Here is a 16,712-nt window from a genome sequence, read left to right on the forward strand (position 1 = left end):
TGAGACAGTTCAGGCTGTGACGGACTTCACGATACTGTTTGAACTCTCATTGTCTTCAGGCAGGCTGATTTCAGTTTTTAGCTCTAAGAAGTGATTCTGCAGGGTAACAGTCATTCCTGATGTGACATAGTGAGTGTGTGTGTGTGTGTGTGTGTGTGTGTGTGTGTGTGTGTAGATAGCTGAACTTCACTTTGAGGTGATGAGTTTAGACATCACTGATGCGTCTGAGCACACGATGAATCTGAATATGAACACGAACACCTTTTTGTGAATGTGTGTCAGCGTGTGTGTGTGTGTGTGTGTGTGTGTGTGAATGTTAAAAATAAGTCTGTCTTCCTGCTATGGATTAAGCAGGAGCTTGGGGTAAACGTCCAGTTACATATGGCAGTGAACACCTCTGTAATCCAGACTCTATCTCATGATCACACACCCACACACACACACACACACACACACACACACACACACACACACACACACACAAACAGAGCTAGGAATTGTCAAAATAGAAAGGTTGAAATATCGATGAAATCACAGAAAGACAGGTGTTTGTTTGAACTCAGGGCCAAACTGACTAATCAGTTACCATGCCAACTGATTCAACTATGAGTTGAGAGAAATTAAAGACGAACATCGGGGGAGGGAGTGGAAGACCTGAGGAGCGAGTGGTGACAGCTACCATGGAAACAGAGTCAGCAAAAAGGCAACGAGTGAATGAACTCAGAGAGCGAGAGGGACATTAAACCAGAAAACAGGGAAGCAAGACCAGAAGCTAGTTGTTCAACATCTGAACATTATTGCTTGCTGCTTTTGTAAAATATTCCATCAAACTTGGCCAGTGAGGAATTTGTCATAATTCATCTTCTCGCAGTGCACAGTTGCATACAGGGCAAGACAGACTTGTATTGAATACAGATGTATTATACGGAAAAAAAAGAAGAAACAAAGGATGATGTTGGATGTGTTCAAGTAGCTGTAGGTCCGTGCAGAAAAAGAGGAGATGATTATACGACAAAAATGTCACATACGATGCATGACGATGATGACAAAACTCCTTAACAATGATTATCTTGAAAAAAAAGAGTCCACAGGCTGAATGTGGTGGAAAAATAATCATAATCCATCAAACCATTAGTTATGCCCACTTATCCATGAAGGTTGGGAGGAGGGCTGGCCAGAGCCCGGCTGACATTGGGTGAGAGGAAGGTTGCCAGTCAATCAAACATTCACACCTACAGGCAATTAAGAGTTGTTTTCCTGACACGCATGTCTTTGCACTGTGACAAGTGAACATGCAAACTCCAAATAGAAAGGCCCTTCAGGGGCGAGTCCAAAGACGGGTTGCATGAATGTGAATGATTGTCTTTCTCTATGCGTCAGCCCGGTGATTGACTGGCGACCTGCCCAGACTGTACCCAACATCTCAGGGCCTGCGACCCCCAAGAATGGAATGACAAATAGGGAATCAGAGGGAAACAGGAACTATAGTGCATTCTTGTCTTCTTTTGTTGTTCTTCTTTTTTCCTTTTCTTTTTTTAACTATCCAATGTTGTTCATTCATAACAGGAACGCCCCAGGGAGCGGTGCTAGGACCAATAATCTTCAGTCTACATTAACCACATTCCTGAATCACGTCTTGGCGCTGGCCTTCAGATGTTCACAGGCGATCCAGTCATACACGCTTAAAGAAAAACAACTATTGCAGTTACAGACCAATTGTCAAAGCACCTGGAAGCAATAGCCCATTGGCTGAACAACTTGTTTTGATATTAAATATCCCCAAAACAGTGTGCGTTTTTTCACTGGAACACAAACTAGATGTTAAGATCAATAGTCAGTAAATCAATCAACTTTCTGAGGTCAAATATCTAGGACTAAACCTGTTAAAAATATTTTAAACCGTAAAAGTCAATCTGTACACATGGAGACTGTCATCATCAACATTTGATGCAGCCAAGATATATTTGCACTCAATGATTTTCTCACACCTCATTTACTTTATTACTTCACGGTCAAGGCAAGTTCATCAGTAACTCAATAGTGCAATAAAAATAAGTATTTCGGCAAGTTCCTAATAGGACAACAAAATGTAGCACAGATAGTTTAACTCTGCAGTCTGTGAACATGTTTTATATTTATTATTTGAAGGCACTTCTATTCTAGGGATAAGCATTGGAAAATAGCAGGCGCTATAAATGCTGTGATACATTGCATTGGAAAATTGTTGTATATTTATGTTTTTAGTGGCCTTCAACAAATGTAGACTGCAAACACTTTTAGACAGCAGAAATTACATGAAATTAAATACATTACATTCAATTTTATGGATATGCATGAAACCAGGTTACGATGACTAAGTTCCCGAACTGTTACGCTTGTAGTTTTTTCATGGGAGCTGTAGTTTTTTTCTGTGCTCACAGTAAATGTCATTTCATTGTGTTGAAATCGCAAAGGTTTCAATTTCTTATACCAAGTTCGGTGTGTGGATGGAGATTCGACTCAGATATGATAAGTGAAGCCCAGAAACACGGAGGCTAGCCCAAATGTGACGTCACGACTCCATTCATCACATCAGACACTCTTTTTAGAGGACAAGTCAGATGATTCTTCAGAAATGTCACTCTTATTTATCTATATACTGTATTCCTTTAAAGGAAACACAACATTCCCAACCTTGGTGCAGTCCAGGTACCACAGCATAAGAACAAAAGTGTCTTAACTACAGTAAATAACTGTTTTCTTTATGGCTGCTCAAATGCGACTTAAATGTTTAATTGCATAGCTTCAGCTGACTACAATGACACTGTATGTAATGAAAACAGCAACATTATTATTTACTGACTATAACGGCAGCAATGGTCATTTCACATCACGACTAAATAAACCTGACCTAGTAGAAGCTGTTTTATTTTAAGAAATCCACTCAACACAAACAACACAGTTTCTGCTGTTTTCCCATTTATGATATACTGTCTGCTTTCTGTCTGCCAGCTCTGATGCAAGCCTCTCCTTAGAAGAGGTCATTCACACTACGAGGCGCTACATTCCTGTGTGGCCACCGTAAAAACACACACTCTTGCCAACACAGAGCAGGGTTTTCCCCTGTTTTGCAAGTGTTGACAGAGCTATTTATCTTCGTCATGCAACCTCATCATCGACACCCAAGCACCTCTAAAGTAAATGTATCTGTGCGACTGAGCATGTGTGCAAGAATAAAGCTGCCACTGTACTGTATGTTTACTCAGCTCTTCTCTTTATCAATTTCTCAACTCAGGCTACTGGAGGAGCAACACACAAGACCCCTGATACTCAAGAAAAGTTTTAGCAATTACTCTCTATGTATGTCAGGGATTATTACATCGTTAATTAAGCACCTCGAACTACGATGGAATAACCTCCCGCTCTCTGTTTACAGTTTCAAGTGAAACAGGATCAGCTGTAAAGCATCACCGCTAAACCTGATGAAGATGAATTACAAATGACAAGTAGAAGTCCTTCCTAAATCCATGCTGTTTTACAACAAATGTGTGCTGCGTCTCTCATATACTGTATATTTTACACATCCAGACAGAAACAGAGTGCTAAAGTATTGTCTTATACTGTAGTTATCAACGGTTGCATAGAGTGGATTATACAGCAGTTACTTCAACACACTATGTTTGTGCATACTGCATGCTACTCGATATCTTTCTCTCTCTCTATCTCTCTCTTCAACACCCACACACACACACACACACACACACACACACACACACACACACACACACACACACACACACACACACACACACACAAACATTAAAGGGATCTCTAGAGAGTCTCAGGATTTTTAACAGACTACACTCACAGTTTGCACTATGCGGTTGCCACAACAAACCTGGCAACCCAACGACTGGGCTGAACTAGCTCATAAATTTACTGCAAGTTTAAGTTTTTCAATACCGATTTAAATGTGGAAATACATGTTTATGCTGCATCACACTGGGAAGGCCTGTACTCTAGTTTTCATGTGATGTGTTGAAGAAATACAGAATTCAATGAAACTCCATTGAATGCCACTAAACTTGAAGAAACTGCAAGACAAAAGATGCACTATAATAATCTTTAAAGTATCTTGATGTATTTCTGACACATATATCTGCCACTTGGCACCCAATCTTACTCTGTTCCAGCGTATTTCTCTGAAGTCCAGTACTGATTCCGGCGATGCGTCCCCCATGTCCCACCAGCCGTACATAAACATCCCGCGCCGTGTGATTGGCTATGCGTAGATGCAGGCTCCGGCGTGTTGTTATCTTCACCTGGCACCTCAAGGCCTCAGACACTACTATAGATGATTCCCGCTCATCTGTAGACTCCCCTGGGTGGAATACTTCAAGAGGCCCGACCTGTCCCTCCTCCATTCCCTCACCCTCAAGCCTCTTTGGGGTCACGTCCAGCCCGAGTCCCCCTGCCCTGCCCTGGCTCCCACAGCTCAGGGTGTCGCCTGCGTTGGGTCGGTCGCCAACTCCCAGCTCCAAACTGTTCTGCATGAGGCCGCCTCCAACATCACTGCTTTTTCTGTGCTCAAGAACCTCCATCATTCAGTCTGATGACAAACCTCAAACCCAGCTGTCTGCGGTTAGACCCCCAAACCCCAACTGACCACGCTGCCAGCTGAGCTCTGGGGCCGGGATGGGGAGGAACACACACACACACACACACACACACACACACACACACACACACACACGCCTATACATACACACTGAGAGAGACAAGACACATTCTCTCTCTCTGATACCGAGACATGGCTGGCCTTCCAGTGAATGTCAGCGATGTTAACAAAGAGTGGAGGGGCATTAGAGGAGGATCAATCCCAGAGCTTCAGTTTCTATATATAACCAGGTGGTCCTGGCTGCAGAGGGGCAGCTAATCTAACTCTGATTACAAAAGGGGCAGACCTGACCCAGGAAGGGATGTGGATCATTTTCTTTTCCTCTCTGCAAGTCTTTATTTATCTCTGTCTTTTCCTCTTAACAGACATATTTATTTCTGTTTCACTCTGCAGTTAATCTGCAGACCGAGACAAACTTCAGACACTCAAATACATCTCCCTGAGCTAACATTTGATTACATGCAGGCAAACGTAGACTGTGAAAGGACAAAGTCTAGCATTAAAATGAATTTAACTGCATCATTCCCAGGATCCCATTTGTTGTGTTTAGTGATAGCAGGGGCAGGAGTGCCGATGAAGTGATGATCAAATGTGAGACATGGAATATGAACTCTAATCCCCATGAAACATCCATGAGTGATACCCGTAGCCAAAACATGACCACTGTGTGTGCGTGTGTGTGTGTGTGTGTGTGTGTGTGTGTGTGTGTGTGTGTATGGATTTTGGTAGATAAGAAGGGGACAGGCTGTACAAACAGAACAAGGTCAGCACTGACCTTGGGTCAGCTTCCTGTTTCCCCTCTAATGGCTGAGATTAGTGCTCTCAATATAGACGGTGATCCTAGACCATCTCGGGGACACTTTATCCCAAAGTCCTTGCAGCAGCCTTCTTAAAACAGGCTGACTGTTCAAAGGAGGTGATGTTCTCGAAACAAACTAGTTTGGATGAACTGCTAAAACAAGGAATGAGTCACTTGAAGTCATTCATGGAGTTGCACTCACTGTTACACACAAAAAGTGAGAGAAGCACTTGTGTCATAAGCAACACTGCTCAAAAAGTGTGAAATGAAACAGTCAAGAGAGGGTGAGAGAGGTTCCCTACAATAGTAAAGCAGCAACAAACTGCCTTCCTACATCGGCCATTGACAGTTCTGGGCCCATGTGCAGCTGCACTGGTTGCACCATCAATATTTACACCATTTGTTTTATTCTGCATGGTCATCTAACCTGTCATTTCCTAAATCTGGGTACCTCTAGGTTGACCTAGGACCTTTGATTGATTACGGCAAAATGTAGTGAATCTACCAGAATCTGATAGGAAACTGCAGTCAAAGCCATGAACAGAAAAATAAGAATGTAGGATCCAAAACATTTCTAACAATAGCCTATTAGTAATCCTTCACTGTTGCACAGTTCAACACATTTTTAAATAATAAACAACTGAATTGTTTTCTATTTTATTGAGTAGCATACAACACAGAGTAGCAGGAACTGCTGTAGGACACGCGGCATTTTCAAATTGAATTTTGTGCCATTAATCAGACTGTATCATGTCGGTGGTGCATGAGGCCCGTGATTTGATGACTACCTCCTGCCCCTCCCAAACCAACCAACTGAGACAGCCGGGATGCTTACTGCTGCACCTCTTTGACTATGAGCCAAGAAGAATTGATTTTTCTCTAAATGGGATGAGGGAAGATGAGAGAAAGACATAGAGAGGAGGAGAGGCGGAGAAAGTGAGGCGATGGCCGTAAATTCTATCAGATGAGGCGCGAGAGAGAGAAGTCCATCAAGAGTTTGAAGAGGCTGGTGGCACAACAGTATGATTGAACTGTACATGTGTGAAGGCCTAAAGGGCCACGTTTCAGGTTGATGTGTGATGTATGAATGAAGGAGTGAAGGAGGGAGGAAGGAAGCAAGTGTGTAAAAGACGGAGGGAAGGAGTTAGGCACCCGGAGAGGAGGGAAGGACAAAAGGTTGAGTCCTGTGGTGTGTGGCAGGGATGGATGGATGCATGAAACTGCAACACAGCAGCCATAACTCAGTAGTAAGGACAGGCTGTTTGCAACACACACACACACACACACACACACACACACACACACACACACACACACACACACACACAACAGTTGGATTCACACACTAAAATCTCTGTAAACTGTGTCTAGCTGCCAAAACCCGGATGACAGAAACTGGATTGAGTTTATAAAAATGTTCATACAGTACTGTGTACTCACTGCATTAGTTTACTAGCAATAGTGAGTGTTATGAGGCACTTTTTGTGAGGCTGCTCTAGCCCTGTGATTGGTGGCGGCTCAGTCTGAGAGGAGAGTCTTCAGACAGCTACCTCCACTGCATGTTTTTGGGTGAACATTGATAAACACCTATAAAGATAAGTGAGCATCAGTCAAAGTGCTCTCTGACATCCCTCCCTCCCTGTCTGCTGCTTGTGCTTAAGATACGGTCACATTACATTTCTGTCCAACAATATTTCTCCACATTCTGCCCCGGACAAGGACACAACATCATGGCCTCTAATGCGAGTAACACATAAATAGTGATCAGAGCAATCACAAACAGTAAACAGTGTGTGAGGATGACGCAACAGTTTCTACTGTGATAATGTCAAAAACAAGTTCTGGTTCTCACAGGACAGGAGCGCTACAAACGTGGTGATCTTAAAGAGTACGTGTGTATATATTGCTCTAGATTGAAGTACCCAACAATATATAAAGTATTTACAATGATCCCAACCGTAAACATCTACAGCTCTCAACATGTCGTCTGAGCATTGTCACCATTACGGCTGATAACGCTGTCCCAACCGACGGTGTCGTCACGGGAGTGTAAACACTGTTGGCTCGTCAGCAAATTTGTCTTACATTCACCCTCACTTTCTCCTGTTATGCTTTGCCACACACACACTCCAACATGAGCCTGTGGACCACATCCTTCCAAACCTTTGCTCATCCTCTCAGCGCTACAGTCCATTTTCTCCTCTCTCATATTTACTCCATCTCTTGTAACTCCTCTCTCTACATCCCGGCTCTCGTATTGTCTTGTGTAATCTTACCATGAGCTCTTCCCTACCTACTTTCTCCTCACTAACAACAAGATTTATGCTTTAATCAGATAATAGGTCGCAGTAGAGAGTGTCAGGATTAATAACGGAGAGAAAAAGTGAAGGAGAATCATGATAACATGAAACAAATGTCACGAGGGAAACATTAAAACCCACAGTGTTGTGAGTACTTTCTATAAAACCACATAAATCTACTAAGGGAAGCTGGTGTACTGGGAAAAGAACCCTTCTGCTTGATTGGGTTACTCTGATAGGCAAAATACTGAATGCAATTCAACATGAAAGGGAATACATTTTCCAATAATAAATGAATAATTCATTAATTATTACCTGCATTTAAATGAAGCTTCTCTTTTCCAAAAAATCCTGTTTTGGTAAAAAATTACCAAATTGCGTATTTTTTTCCTGGAAACATTTTTGGAATTACAATCTGGAGGAAGCGGTTATATACTACTACTACTACTACTACTACTACTATTACTACTACTACTACTATGAATACTAATACTAATGCTAATACTAATAATAATAATGGAACTAGTAATGTTGATAATAATACAAATATTCTTTCTACAGTGTGTTCCAAGGGACCCAAGCAAGCTTTACTGTACATATATGAAGGGAGAATAAATAACACATAAACAGAAAATGATGCTAAAATAGGACAAAACAGAATAGAGAAGGGTAATTCATGGAACTGCATACGCACTCCCACACCCATGGATACAGAGTCCACTGAACTTTCACTGTTATCATGCAAACACTGAATATTCACATATTATACCAATATACAGAAAAATTATAACAACTAAAAGATTGCATTGTGCACACAGAACCATACAAGGCCTTAAACAGAGACAGACCTTTTGGAGCCAAACAAATGACTTTTAATTGAGTTTTCCGTAACGATAACATAAGCTGGCTCTGTTTCTGTGCACCTTCCTCCGTAGAACACACACAAAGTCAGACACATGGAGACACAGACACACACACAGGCATGGTGGCAAACTCAGGGAGGATCATGGGAAGGGTATTTTTAGTGTGCTGCGATTGGTGTCTCCAGGGAGACAAGACCGATAGAGGGATGGGAGCATCAGCTGCTCAATTAACGCTTTCTGTCTGAGGGTTGTGTATGTGCATGTGCATCTTTATACACAAGGGAGACCCATGTGACTTTCCAGAGGTCTAAGGCAGAAGGGCATGGTGTGTGTGTGTGTGTGTGTGTGTGTGTGTGTGTAGAATAAGTAACATCCTACCAGTGTCTGTAGCCGTCTCTTCGTATTCATTGGTGGAGGGCAGTGCAGGTACCAGTGGCTCCATGTTCATGATGAGGTTTTTATGGCTAAGAGAGTTAAAACTTCGACTCTGACCAAACTGGGCTCTGAAAACACAAACATCAACTACACTGACTGCTTTGTGCGTTACGTTGAGGTGTGTGTTGACTTGCATAATGAAAGCACATCTGCTCTAGTTTCACAATCTTTCCTTGCACATTTTGAGTTCCATAAATGGATGATAGTTAGATCTTTATTTGTAATATCCCTCTGTGGGAGGGTATTACTGCAAACAGGCAATAACGTCATTTTCTAACTGTATAAGGGAGTTCAGTGTGTTTTTCCTTTTCACTTGTCCTTACCTGCGAATGTCTGGTGGCTCTCTCTGAATCTTTGAGCTGGCTTCTATCACCTCCTTTGCAACTCTTCCGCTAACAGGGACAAACACACATTCATTATAAGTAAGAAAAAGTGTTTCATTTTTCAAAACTCCGTCTGTTCCAAAAGGATGAAGATCTGATCTGTTCTGCTTTATAAAAACTGGCCCCGTTTGTGGACCACAAAGCTCTTTCCGCTTTGCATTTGCACAAATGACCAACAAACTCCACCTTATGCTGTTACTCATCATTGAGCCCTTGAGCCAGGCTGCTTTAGCTAGCTGATGAAATGGAGCAGACTGAAGTGTAATGCTGGTAAAGAGCTTTGTCTGAGGGGAGAATCAGAGCTAACACGGCTTCAATAGACTTATACTGTATATTTAGGCTTTCCTGTGATATGAGGGTCGGTCAATTACAGAAGCAAAGGTGGATTCTGATGTCCAAAGAGGAGAATCAGCATGTGTGGTAGCCTATGTACATTTCTCAGGTTAGTGCAAAAGGTGAAGCATAATTAAAAGTAGATCGATGGAGTAGTTGAGTGTTAAATTGCTGATGAATTGTGGGTAAATTTGCGTTTTTAAAAATCTCTCTAGGGGTTATATTTCTGACTCTTTCATCGCTCCCTTTCCTTTAACATACAATCACACATCTTTTGTGGTCAAAATTCTGTCTGTCATTGTCTTGTGTGTAAAAAGTCTACCTTCTCTTATGAAAACTAACTTGAACGCTGTCTCACCTGTATCTGAACCGGCTGCCTTTGAAGAAGATGTTACTGCTGGAAACTGTCTTTATCTGACTTGACTTCGCACACCTGTCAGCGAGAGGGAGGAAGAAACAAAAAGAGATGCAAACAAAGAACTTAATTATTACAAAGCATCTGATGCTCAAACACTGAACATTCTTGTTGAAACATTCTTGTTTGTGACTGTAACATCAGCCTTGTGCACTGACTGCTGGCCTCGTAGGGAGCAGAAGAGGAAGGCGTTTCAATGTGTACCATTTTAAAAAGTCGTAAGTCAAATAAACCTTCATATTTGGTTCGGGATCATTTATCATGCAGCAGAGATGGTGCCGGTGGAGTATAGACAAACACCTCTGCTCTGCTTAGTGTGTGTGTGTGTGTGTGTGTGTGTGTGTGTGTGTGTGAGAGAGAGAGAGAGATAGAAGACCTATGTTCGCAAAGCTCTGCTTGGCTGCCATTTACAAACTCAATTCACTCTGATTTGATTAGGCGGCTCTCATGTTTGTCCGACATCCGAGATGACACCCCCTCCCTCTCTGTCCGCCTCTCAGAGACACATGAGCTGCTGTCATTAAGAAGTCAATATCCAGGGTTAGACAGGCTAGCAATGCTTTAATAACTTTATCACAATGTTGTCCTTTTGTATGCTTTTCTAAACAAGATGACACACAATCTGTTTGAAAACTGGTTCATTGTAGTGGCAAATAAATTAGTAAAGCAAAGGAAAATCTTATATTTTAAAACTAAAACATGTTCAATTAATTGCCTTCATGGGATCTGTTCTGTCAGTTGACAAACAATCTCAGCACAAGGTCCATTCAAGGTCCACGCTGTCTAGAGCTGTTGTTTGTATCACACACTCTTCCTCAGCAGATGATGGACTTGGCCGGCTGTCTATGGAATTTGTTCAAATGTTCAAATTTTACATTTTAGGAACTTCTCGTCCATGTTGGTAGGGCTGCAACTAAAGATTATTTTCATTATCAATGAATCTGATTATTCTTTAAACTAATTGTTTCCAAAACCCAAAGATATTAAGTTTACTGTGATGGAAGACAAGGCAAAGCAGCGAATTTGAGAAGCTGGAATCAAGTATTGTTCAGCATTTTTGTTTGAAAATGGACTTTTTTTACGAATTATCAAAATTGTTAGAGATTGATTCACTGTTGATGAACTAATCGATTAATGCACTCATCGTGTCAGCTTGTTGGCTTAAAGATTAAGACTGAGAGTTCATTCATGATCTTGGAAACAGGCAGCGGTTTACAAAACAATATATCAAGGCTCATTGTGATCTGATCGCTCAAGGTTTTCAGAAGAGAAGGAGGTGTAGTTTAAGTCTTATAAAACTGTTGGAATGTTTTGTGCAACATAGCAACAGCTTCCTCCACTGTTGTATAACTATGAAGTATGTTTTATAGCTGTGCTGATAATCCCACTGAAAAACACATTTTGTTTGCTCGCAACCTTGACATAACCATGAACACAGACTAAGTTAACTCTCCATTCTCTCACTTTCGCCTTCACCCCAAGCCTGTTTCCATTCCTGACACGCTGGCAGCGTCAATAGTCTCTGTGAATTCAGAGCGACGCCCTCGGAGTGATCAGCTGCTCCCCCAGTGAAGGACAACAGCATATTGTAGCAGAGCCACCGAGAGGCAGGAAAATCATTTGAAAAGAGTGATAATGTGCTAAAAGTCAAGGTGGGACATGAAGGAAATTAATATGTATAATATGTGATAATGTATTTATGTTACGTATATTTTCTTTTTTCTCAACAAATAGTACTGGTAATAAATGTGGTGGAAGGGACATTTTGGAATGGAATAATGCCCAAGTGTCTCGAGTTCAAGAGCAGCTCAATACATTCCCTAGATGTGTGTATGTGTGTGTGTGTGTGTGTGTTCGTGTGTGTGTGTGCAACCTTTTGGGACACATTTCAAACTAACCAGTTAATTGGGCATGACTTGTCCAATTGGGGACAAAAGCCATGTTCCCAGCTAGGAAAAAAATGATTTTTGCGTCATTGGGGAATGTTAGGGTGAGGGTAAGTCTCCAAGAAATTAATGAAAGTCAATGTAATGCCCCCAAAACATGCCTCTGTGTGTGTGTGTGTGTGTGTGTGTGTGTGTGTGGACGCACTTGTAAAAGGCTTGGTTCTCCACCCCGCACTTCCATAAGTGCTTACACGCAGCAGGGGTCGAGGTGTGAAATGTCAACACCAGTTTCTTCTGCACAGAAAAGGACAAAGACAGAGAGATAGAGAGGGAGAAGGCGAGGATGAGAAATGAGATGACCTAAAGACGTGCGAATAAGGACAAGAGAAGTGCTGAACACAATGAGGGGGGGCGGTGCAAAATGCTGACCCACCGACCTGAAGTCGTAAGCTTTGACGATGTAAGGCAGATATAGTGATTTAGCCTCAGTGTTTAGCAGTAAAAACGCTTGTAGCTTGCAGAACATGTTTTTTTCTTATGTACAAGAAGGAGGGATATAGTCCCGTAAACGTCTAATTTCAGTCCTGTGTGTCTGGTAATGTGAGATACCGGATCAATGCTGCTCAACAACAGGGGTGGAGGGTGAGCGTGAGAGGAAACACTGAGATCAATAACATGAATGCACTGATCCAGTTTGTGTCCTTTGCTAAAGCCCTCTAGTCAGCCATATTGCTTAACCCCCTCAGTGTCACACATCAGTCATATTAGGTATGTGGTTGTGATTTACACACATGTGCTGCAGTGGCCATGTGTGTGTGTGTGTGTGTGTGTGCGCGGGTGTGGTCATACATGTGTAAAAGTACCAGAACTCCATGTTCAAAAAATGATTATAAAATTGTCTTTGGTCCCACTTTGGCTGACATGCAAAAGTACTGTTACACTATGAAGTGATGTTTCGTGATGCCGATTTAACTGCTCCTAAACTACATATACTGTTGTATTAGTTACGGACATTCTGCCTTCTGTTTCAATGGTATGCACTTATTTGCTAGCTAGTTTTCAATTGCTATCACCTGGTGTATGGTCAAAACCATTTAAATTAATCATTAACATTTTATTTCTTAGCTGGGACAATAAGTAACTAAAGAGAAAATGATACAATAGATAAACTGCATTTCAAGCAAATGTTACAGTAATAAAGCCATGAAAAGTTGCCATCAGCTCAAAGTGGGACAGTTAAGTTAATGTGTTCCAGGCTAAATAACAGAGGTGAGGGCAAAGAGTGAAATCATGCAGTGACCCGTCACACAGTGGAAGACGACACATAAACACATTTAAATCCTGATAAAATACAGTGAAACATGTAAGTATATACAGTATACACACAAGCACAGACACACACACACACACACACACACATATATAAAGACACAGTCAAAATAAAGAAATCAATAACTTTCTCAAGACAATGTCTGACATTAAATACACAAAATGGACAGAGATATAGATTATGCAACTTAATATTGCATAATCTATAGTTTCCTGATGGAGCTTATCTTATTCTTATAATGTAACTATGGACAGGGATGCTAATAGAAATTTCAACCATAGAGCAGAATATTTTTATTGACAATGAATCAAAAATAATCGTTTACACACATGAAAAAAAAAAGAATGAATTGAATGAAATGACATAGAAAACCTTTGTATAAAGTGATATAAAACAAAATGATACAAACAGATAAGACAAACACTAAACAATGAAAACGGTTTCTCCAATCATAAAGTGAGGTGAAGGCAGGACTGTAGGGACAGGCGTCAAATTGTTTTGTGCTACGATTATTTCTAATATTTACTCACCAGTGATGACTATGTTTACACACAGAGAGAAGAGACAGAAACACAAAGATAAAACTGCATCTTCAGCCATTCATGAGTTGCCCACAGACAGACAGACGGACAAAGTTAAGCAGAGATGAGAGAGCAGGTTTGAACTTCTGTAATGAAGAGAATAGTTATGAGATTGATTGGCTGATTGATTGGCTGATTGGTAGAATAAAGAGCAACCTGGCTTACAGTGAGGACCAAATGTTTTTAAGGCACCTGACTGAATCAATACGGGTTAATGTGGGAGTCAAACAGCAATATGAGACACAATCAGCTTTTTCAAAAATAAAGATGATATGCACATTTATGAGGCACAATGCACCACAAGTGCTGCTCAGAATCTACCACAGCTCTGGACTGGAAGACAAACATCGAGTGTACAGATGAAACATGTGTCCCAAATGCAAGAAACCTGTGTTAGTTGTAACTTGTAATGTGTGTGTCAGGAACTGCTGTGTCAGTTTCAAAGATGTCATGGCATTAATATTTGTCAAAGATGTTGGACGTTGTCCGAACAATGGATGTAGCGAAGGAGTCTCATATTTGGGCCACAGTCAACACGCGATGTGAGTGAGGAGGTTAGTCGAAACACACCCACCATCCTGTTATAGTGAATCCTGCCTGTTAAGTTGATCTGAAACAGCGACACACACACACATATAAAGTGTGTGTGATGGTGGACAGGATTGCATAGACAAACAGTTTCATAGCACATTTACCTGATGAGGAAAGGGAAAAGGGAACGAAAGAAGGAAAGAGGAAAGAGAATATAGGTACTTGGAAGTCAGCTAACATGAAACTGAATCCAAATGAACACAGATGGTAACTGTGCAGCATTTTCCAGAAGTGGGCAGCATGATGATGACTACGAGACTTCACAATTCATCATCATGACGGAGGAAACTACACAGCATATTGTATTCTTCATGTTTGCCCTTTAGAGGAGAGACAGCATGCAGGAGGAGACACTGCACTCACCTCTTTCTGGATTCCGATGACGTAAAAGGTTTTCCCTTCGAACTTCAGCTTGCTAACATCAGCCCTGCAAAGAAGCATCATGTCATGACTCAAAAATAAGTACATGATAAAACAAAGTTGACTTGAGCTGAAAAAAAGAACCAAATTCTTCAGGATACGATTAAAGGTGGAGCTGTAGGATTGTTTTTGATTGTAGTCGTGACACAATAGCCTGTTAACAGTGAGTTTGTTTACAAGTACATTTATTCACATACAGTACTTTTTTTTGGGATGCTTATACTTTACTTGTACTTAACTTCCGTTTTAAGCTATATATACTCAGAGAGGTAAATATTGTTATTTTTATTTCACTACTTTTTATTTGAAACATATAATCATCTTATTAAATATTTGGCATTATTACAGATTCAATTATCCAACAGTGCATAAAGTAAGTTACTTATAAATTGTGCGGCCTTGACCAGCTGCAACATTAAATACCCACAAACATCAATGCATTAGTAGCATTCTAACAACAGAACATGTATCCTAGTTTAACACTCTTTAAGGGGTCACTCTACATCATTAGTATGTTTACTTTTCATATGTAAAGTACATTAAGTTGTTAATTCTCATGTACTTTTGCTAAAGTAAAAGTGTGAATGCAGCGGTATTCCTTTCTTTACTCAAGTAAAGGCTCTAAATACTTTACCGACTCCTGCCTACCAACAATAGATGCTAAAAGTGTATTTTTATTTTTACTGCACGGTGTACCACGAGTACTTTATTGTTCACAGTTCCAATGTACAACCAATAAAACCATTGCCAGACGCTGCAAAATATTTTCAGCAAAAGGTCAACATGATGTTTCATTGACTTTAACTTGTGTGTTAAAAAGCTAAATAATTAAATATTCATCTAATGAATCATACACATAGAAACTGATTTGTTCACCGTACAAGGGAACAAAGCTCTGCCACCACAAAGGCCATCTTTTTGAATTGCTCCTATTAATTATTATATTACAGCTTACAGATTTATATTAAAAAATGTGGGACACATGTGTACCATTTGAGGAGGTGGATCCTCTTGTTTCCCTGGAAGACCACAAAACCTGTGGCTGTGAACCCGAGAAAGGCTGTGGAGCCGGTGAAGTCCTGCAAACACACACACACACACACACACACACACACACACATACACACATGCAGAGTGAGCAGCAGCCCACAGTATTATGGGATACAGGTGGATTAACAGCGGGGAGGCAAGTGGGCCATTAATAATCTCCATGGTAATGGCACCTACACCCAATCACTTGTTTGTTTCAAACTTCAACCCCATAATTTGCAGCAATTGGCATCAAGAACAAGGCCTGGAAAATACAGAACAGGTATTTCTGTATGTAAAGTGCGGTTTGTCTATGGTGAGGCAAAATGAAACGAACACCAACTCACGAGTAAGAAAAGGCCACAATATGTTCCTGTCACATCATTGTTTATCATCTGTGCCTCTCTATACGCACTCGTTCTCCCTCTGTGTTCCCAACAGTTCCTCTGATTCTTGATCTCCACAGATCTGCATATGTGTGACGCAATAACAGCCATTTCCAGCAAAACAAATTAAAAACAGCCCCACTGGCGAGAGGCAAGCAGATAAAGGGGATCTTCTCCAAAAGACAGAATTTAAATATCTTGTTAATCTGCTCAGCATGCTTTGATACGCCTGTCCATGTGAGGGTGTCCCTATTTCACACTCTGACTGGGCGGAGTATCAACAGAGAGGGCGAGAATGAACGGA

At 41.1% G+C, this 16,712-nt stretch overlaps 1 protein-coding gene across 2 annotated transcripts in view; it reads right to left on the reverse strand.

Annotated features, from left to right (window-relative positions):
- frmd3 (FERM domain containing 3) overlaps positions 1-16,712 on the reverse strand; it is a 52,826-nt gene that overhangs the window by 7,549 nt on the left and 28,565 nt on the right. For both annotated transcript variants that reach the window (XM_068702906.1, XM_068702905.1), the window contains exons 8-13: positions 15,984-16,072; positions 14,937-15,000; positions 12,277-12,365; positions 10,129-10,203; positions 9,378-9,446; positions 8,998-9,122 (exon numbers count right to left, since the gene is read on the reverse strand). In XM_068702906.1, coding sequence (XP_068559007.1) covers positions 8,998-9,122; positions 9,378-9,446; positions 10,129-10,203; positions 12,277-12,365; positions 14,937-15,000; positions 15,984-16,072 — 511 coding nt within the window. The remainder of the gene's footprint in view (positions 1-8,997; positions 9,123-9,377; positions 9,447-10,128; positions 10,204-12,276; positions 12,366-14,936; positions 15,001-15,983; positions 16,073-16,712) is intronic.

The sequence above is a fragment of the Cebidichthys violaceus genome, unplaced genomic scaffold (assembly GCF_023349555.1).
Source record: "Cebidichthys violaceus isolate CVI_PGR_0920_01 unplaced genomic scaffold, fCebVio1.0.p SCAF_9, whole genome shotgun sequence".
Taxonomy (NCBI): Eukaryota; Metazoa; Chordata; class Actinopteri; order Perciformes; family Stichaeidae; genus Cebidichthys; species Cebidichthys violaceus.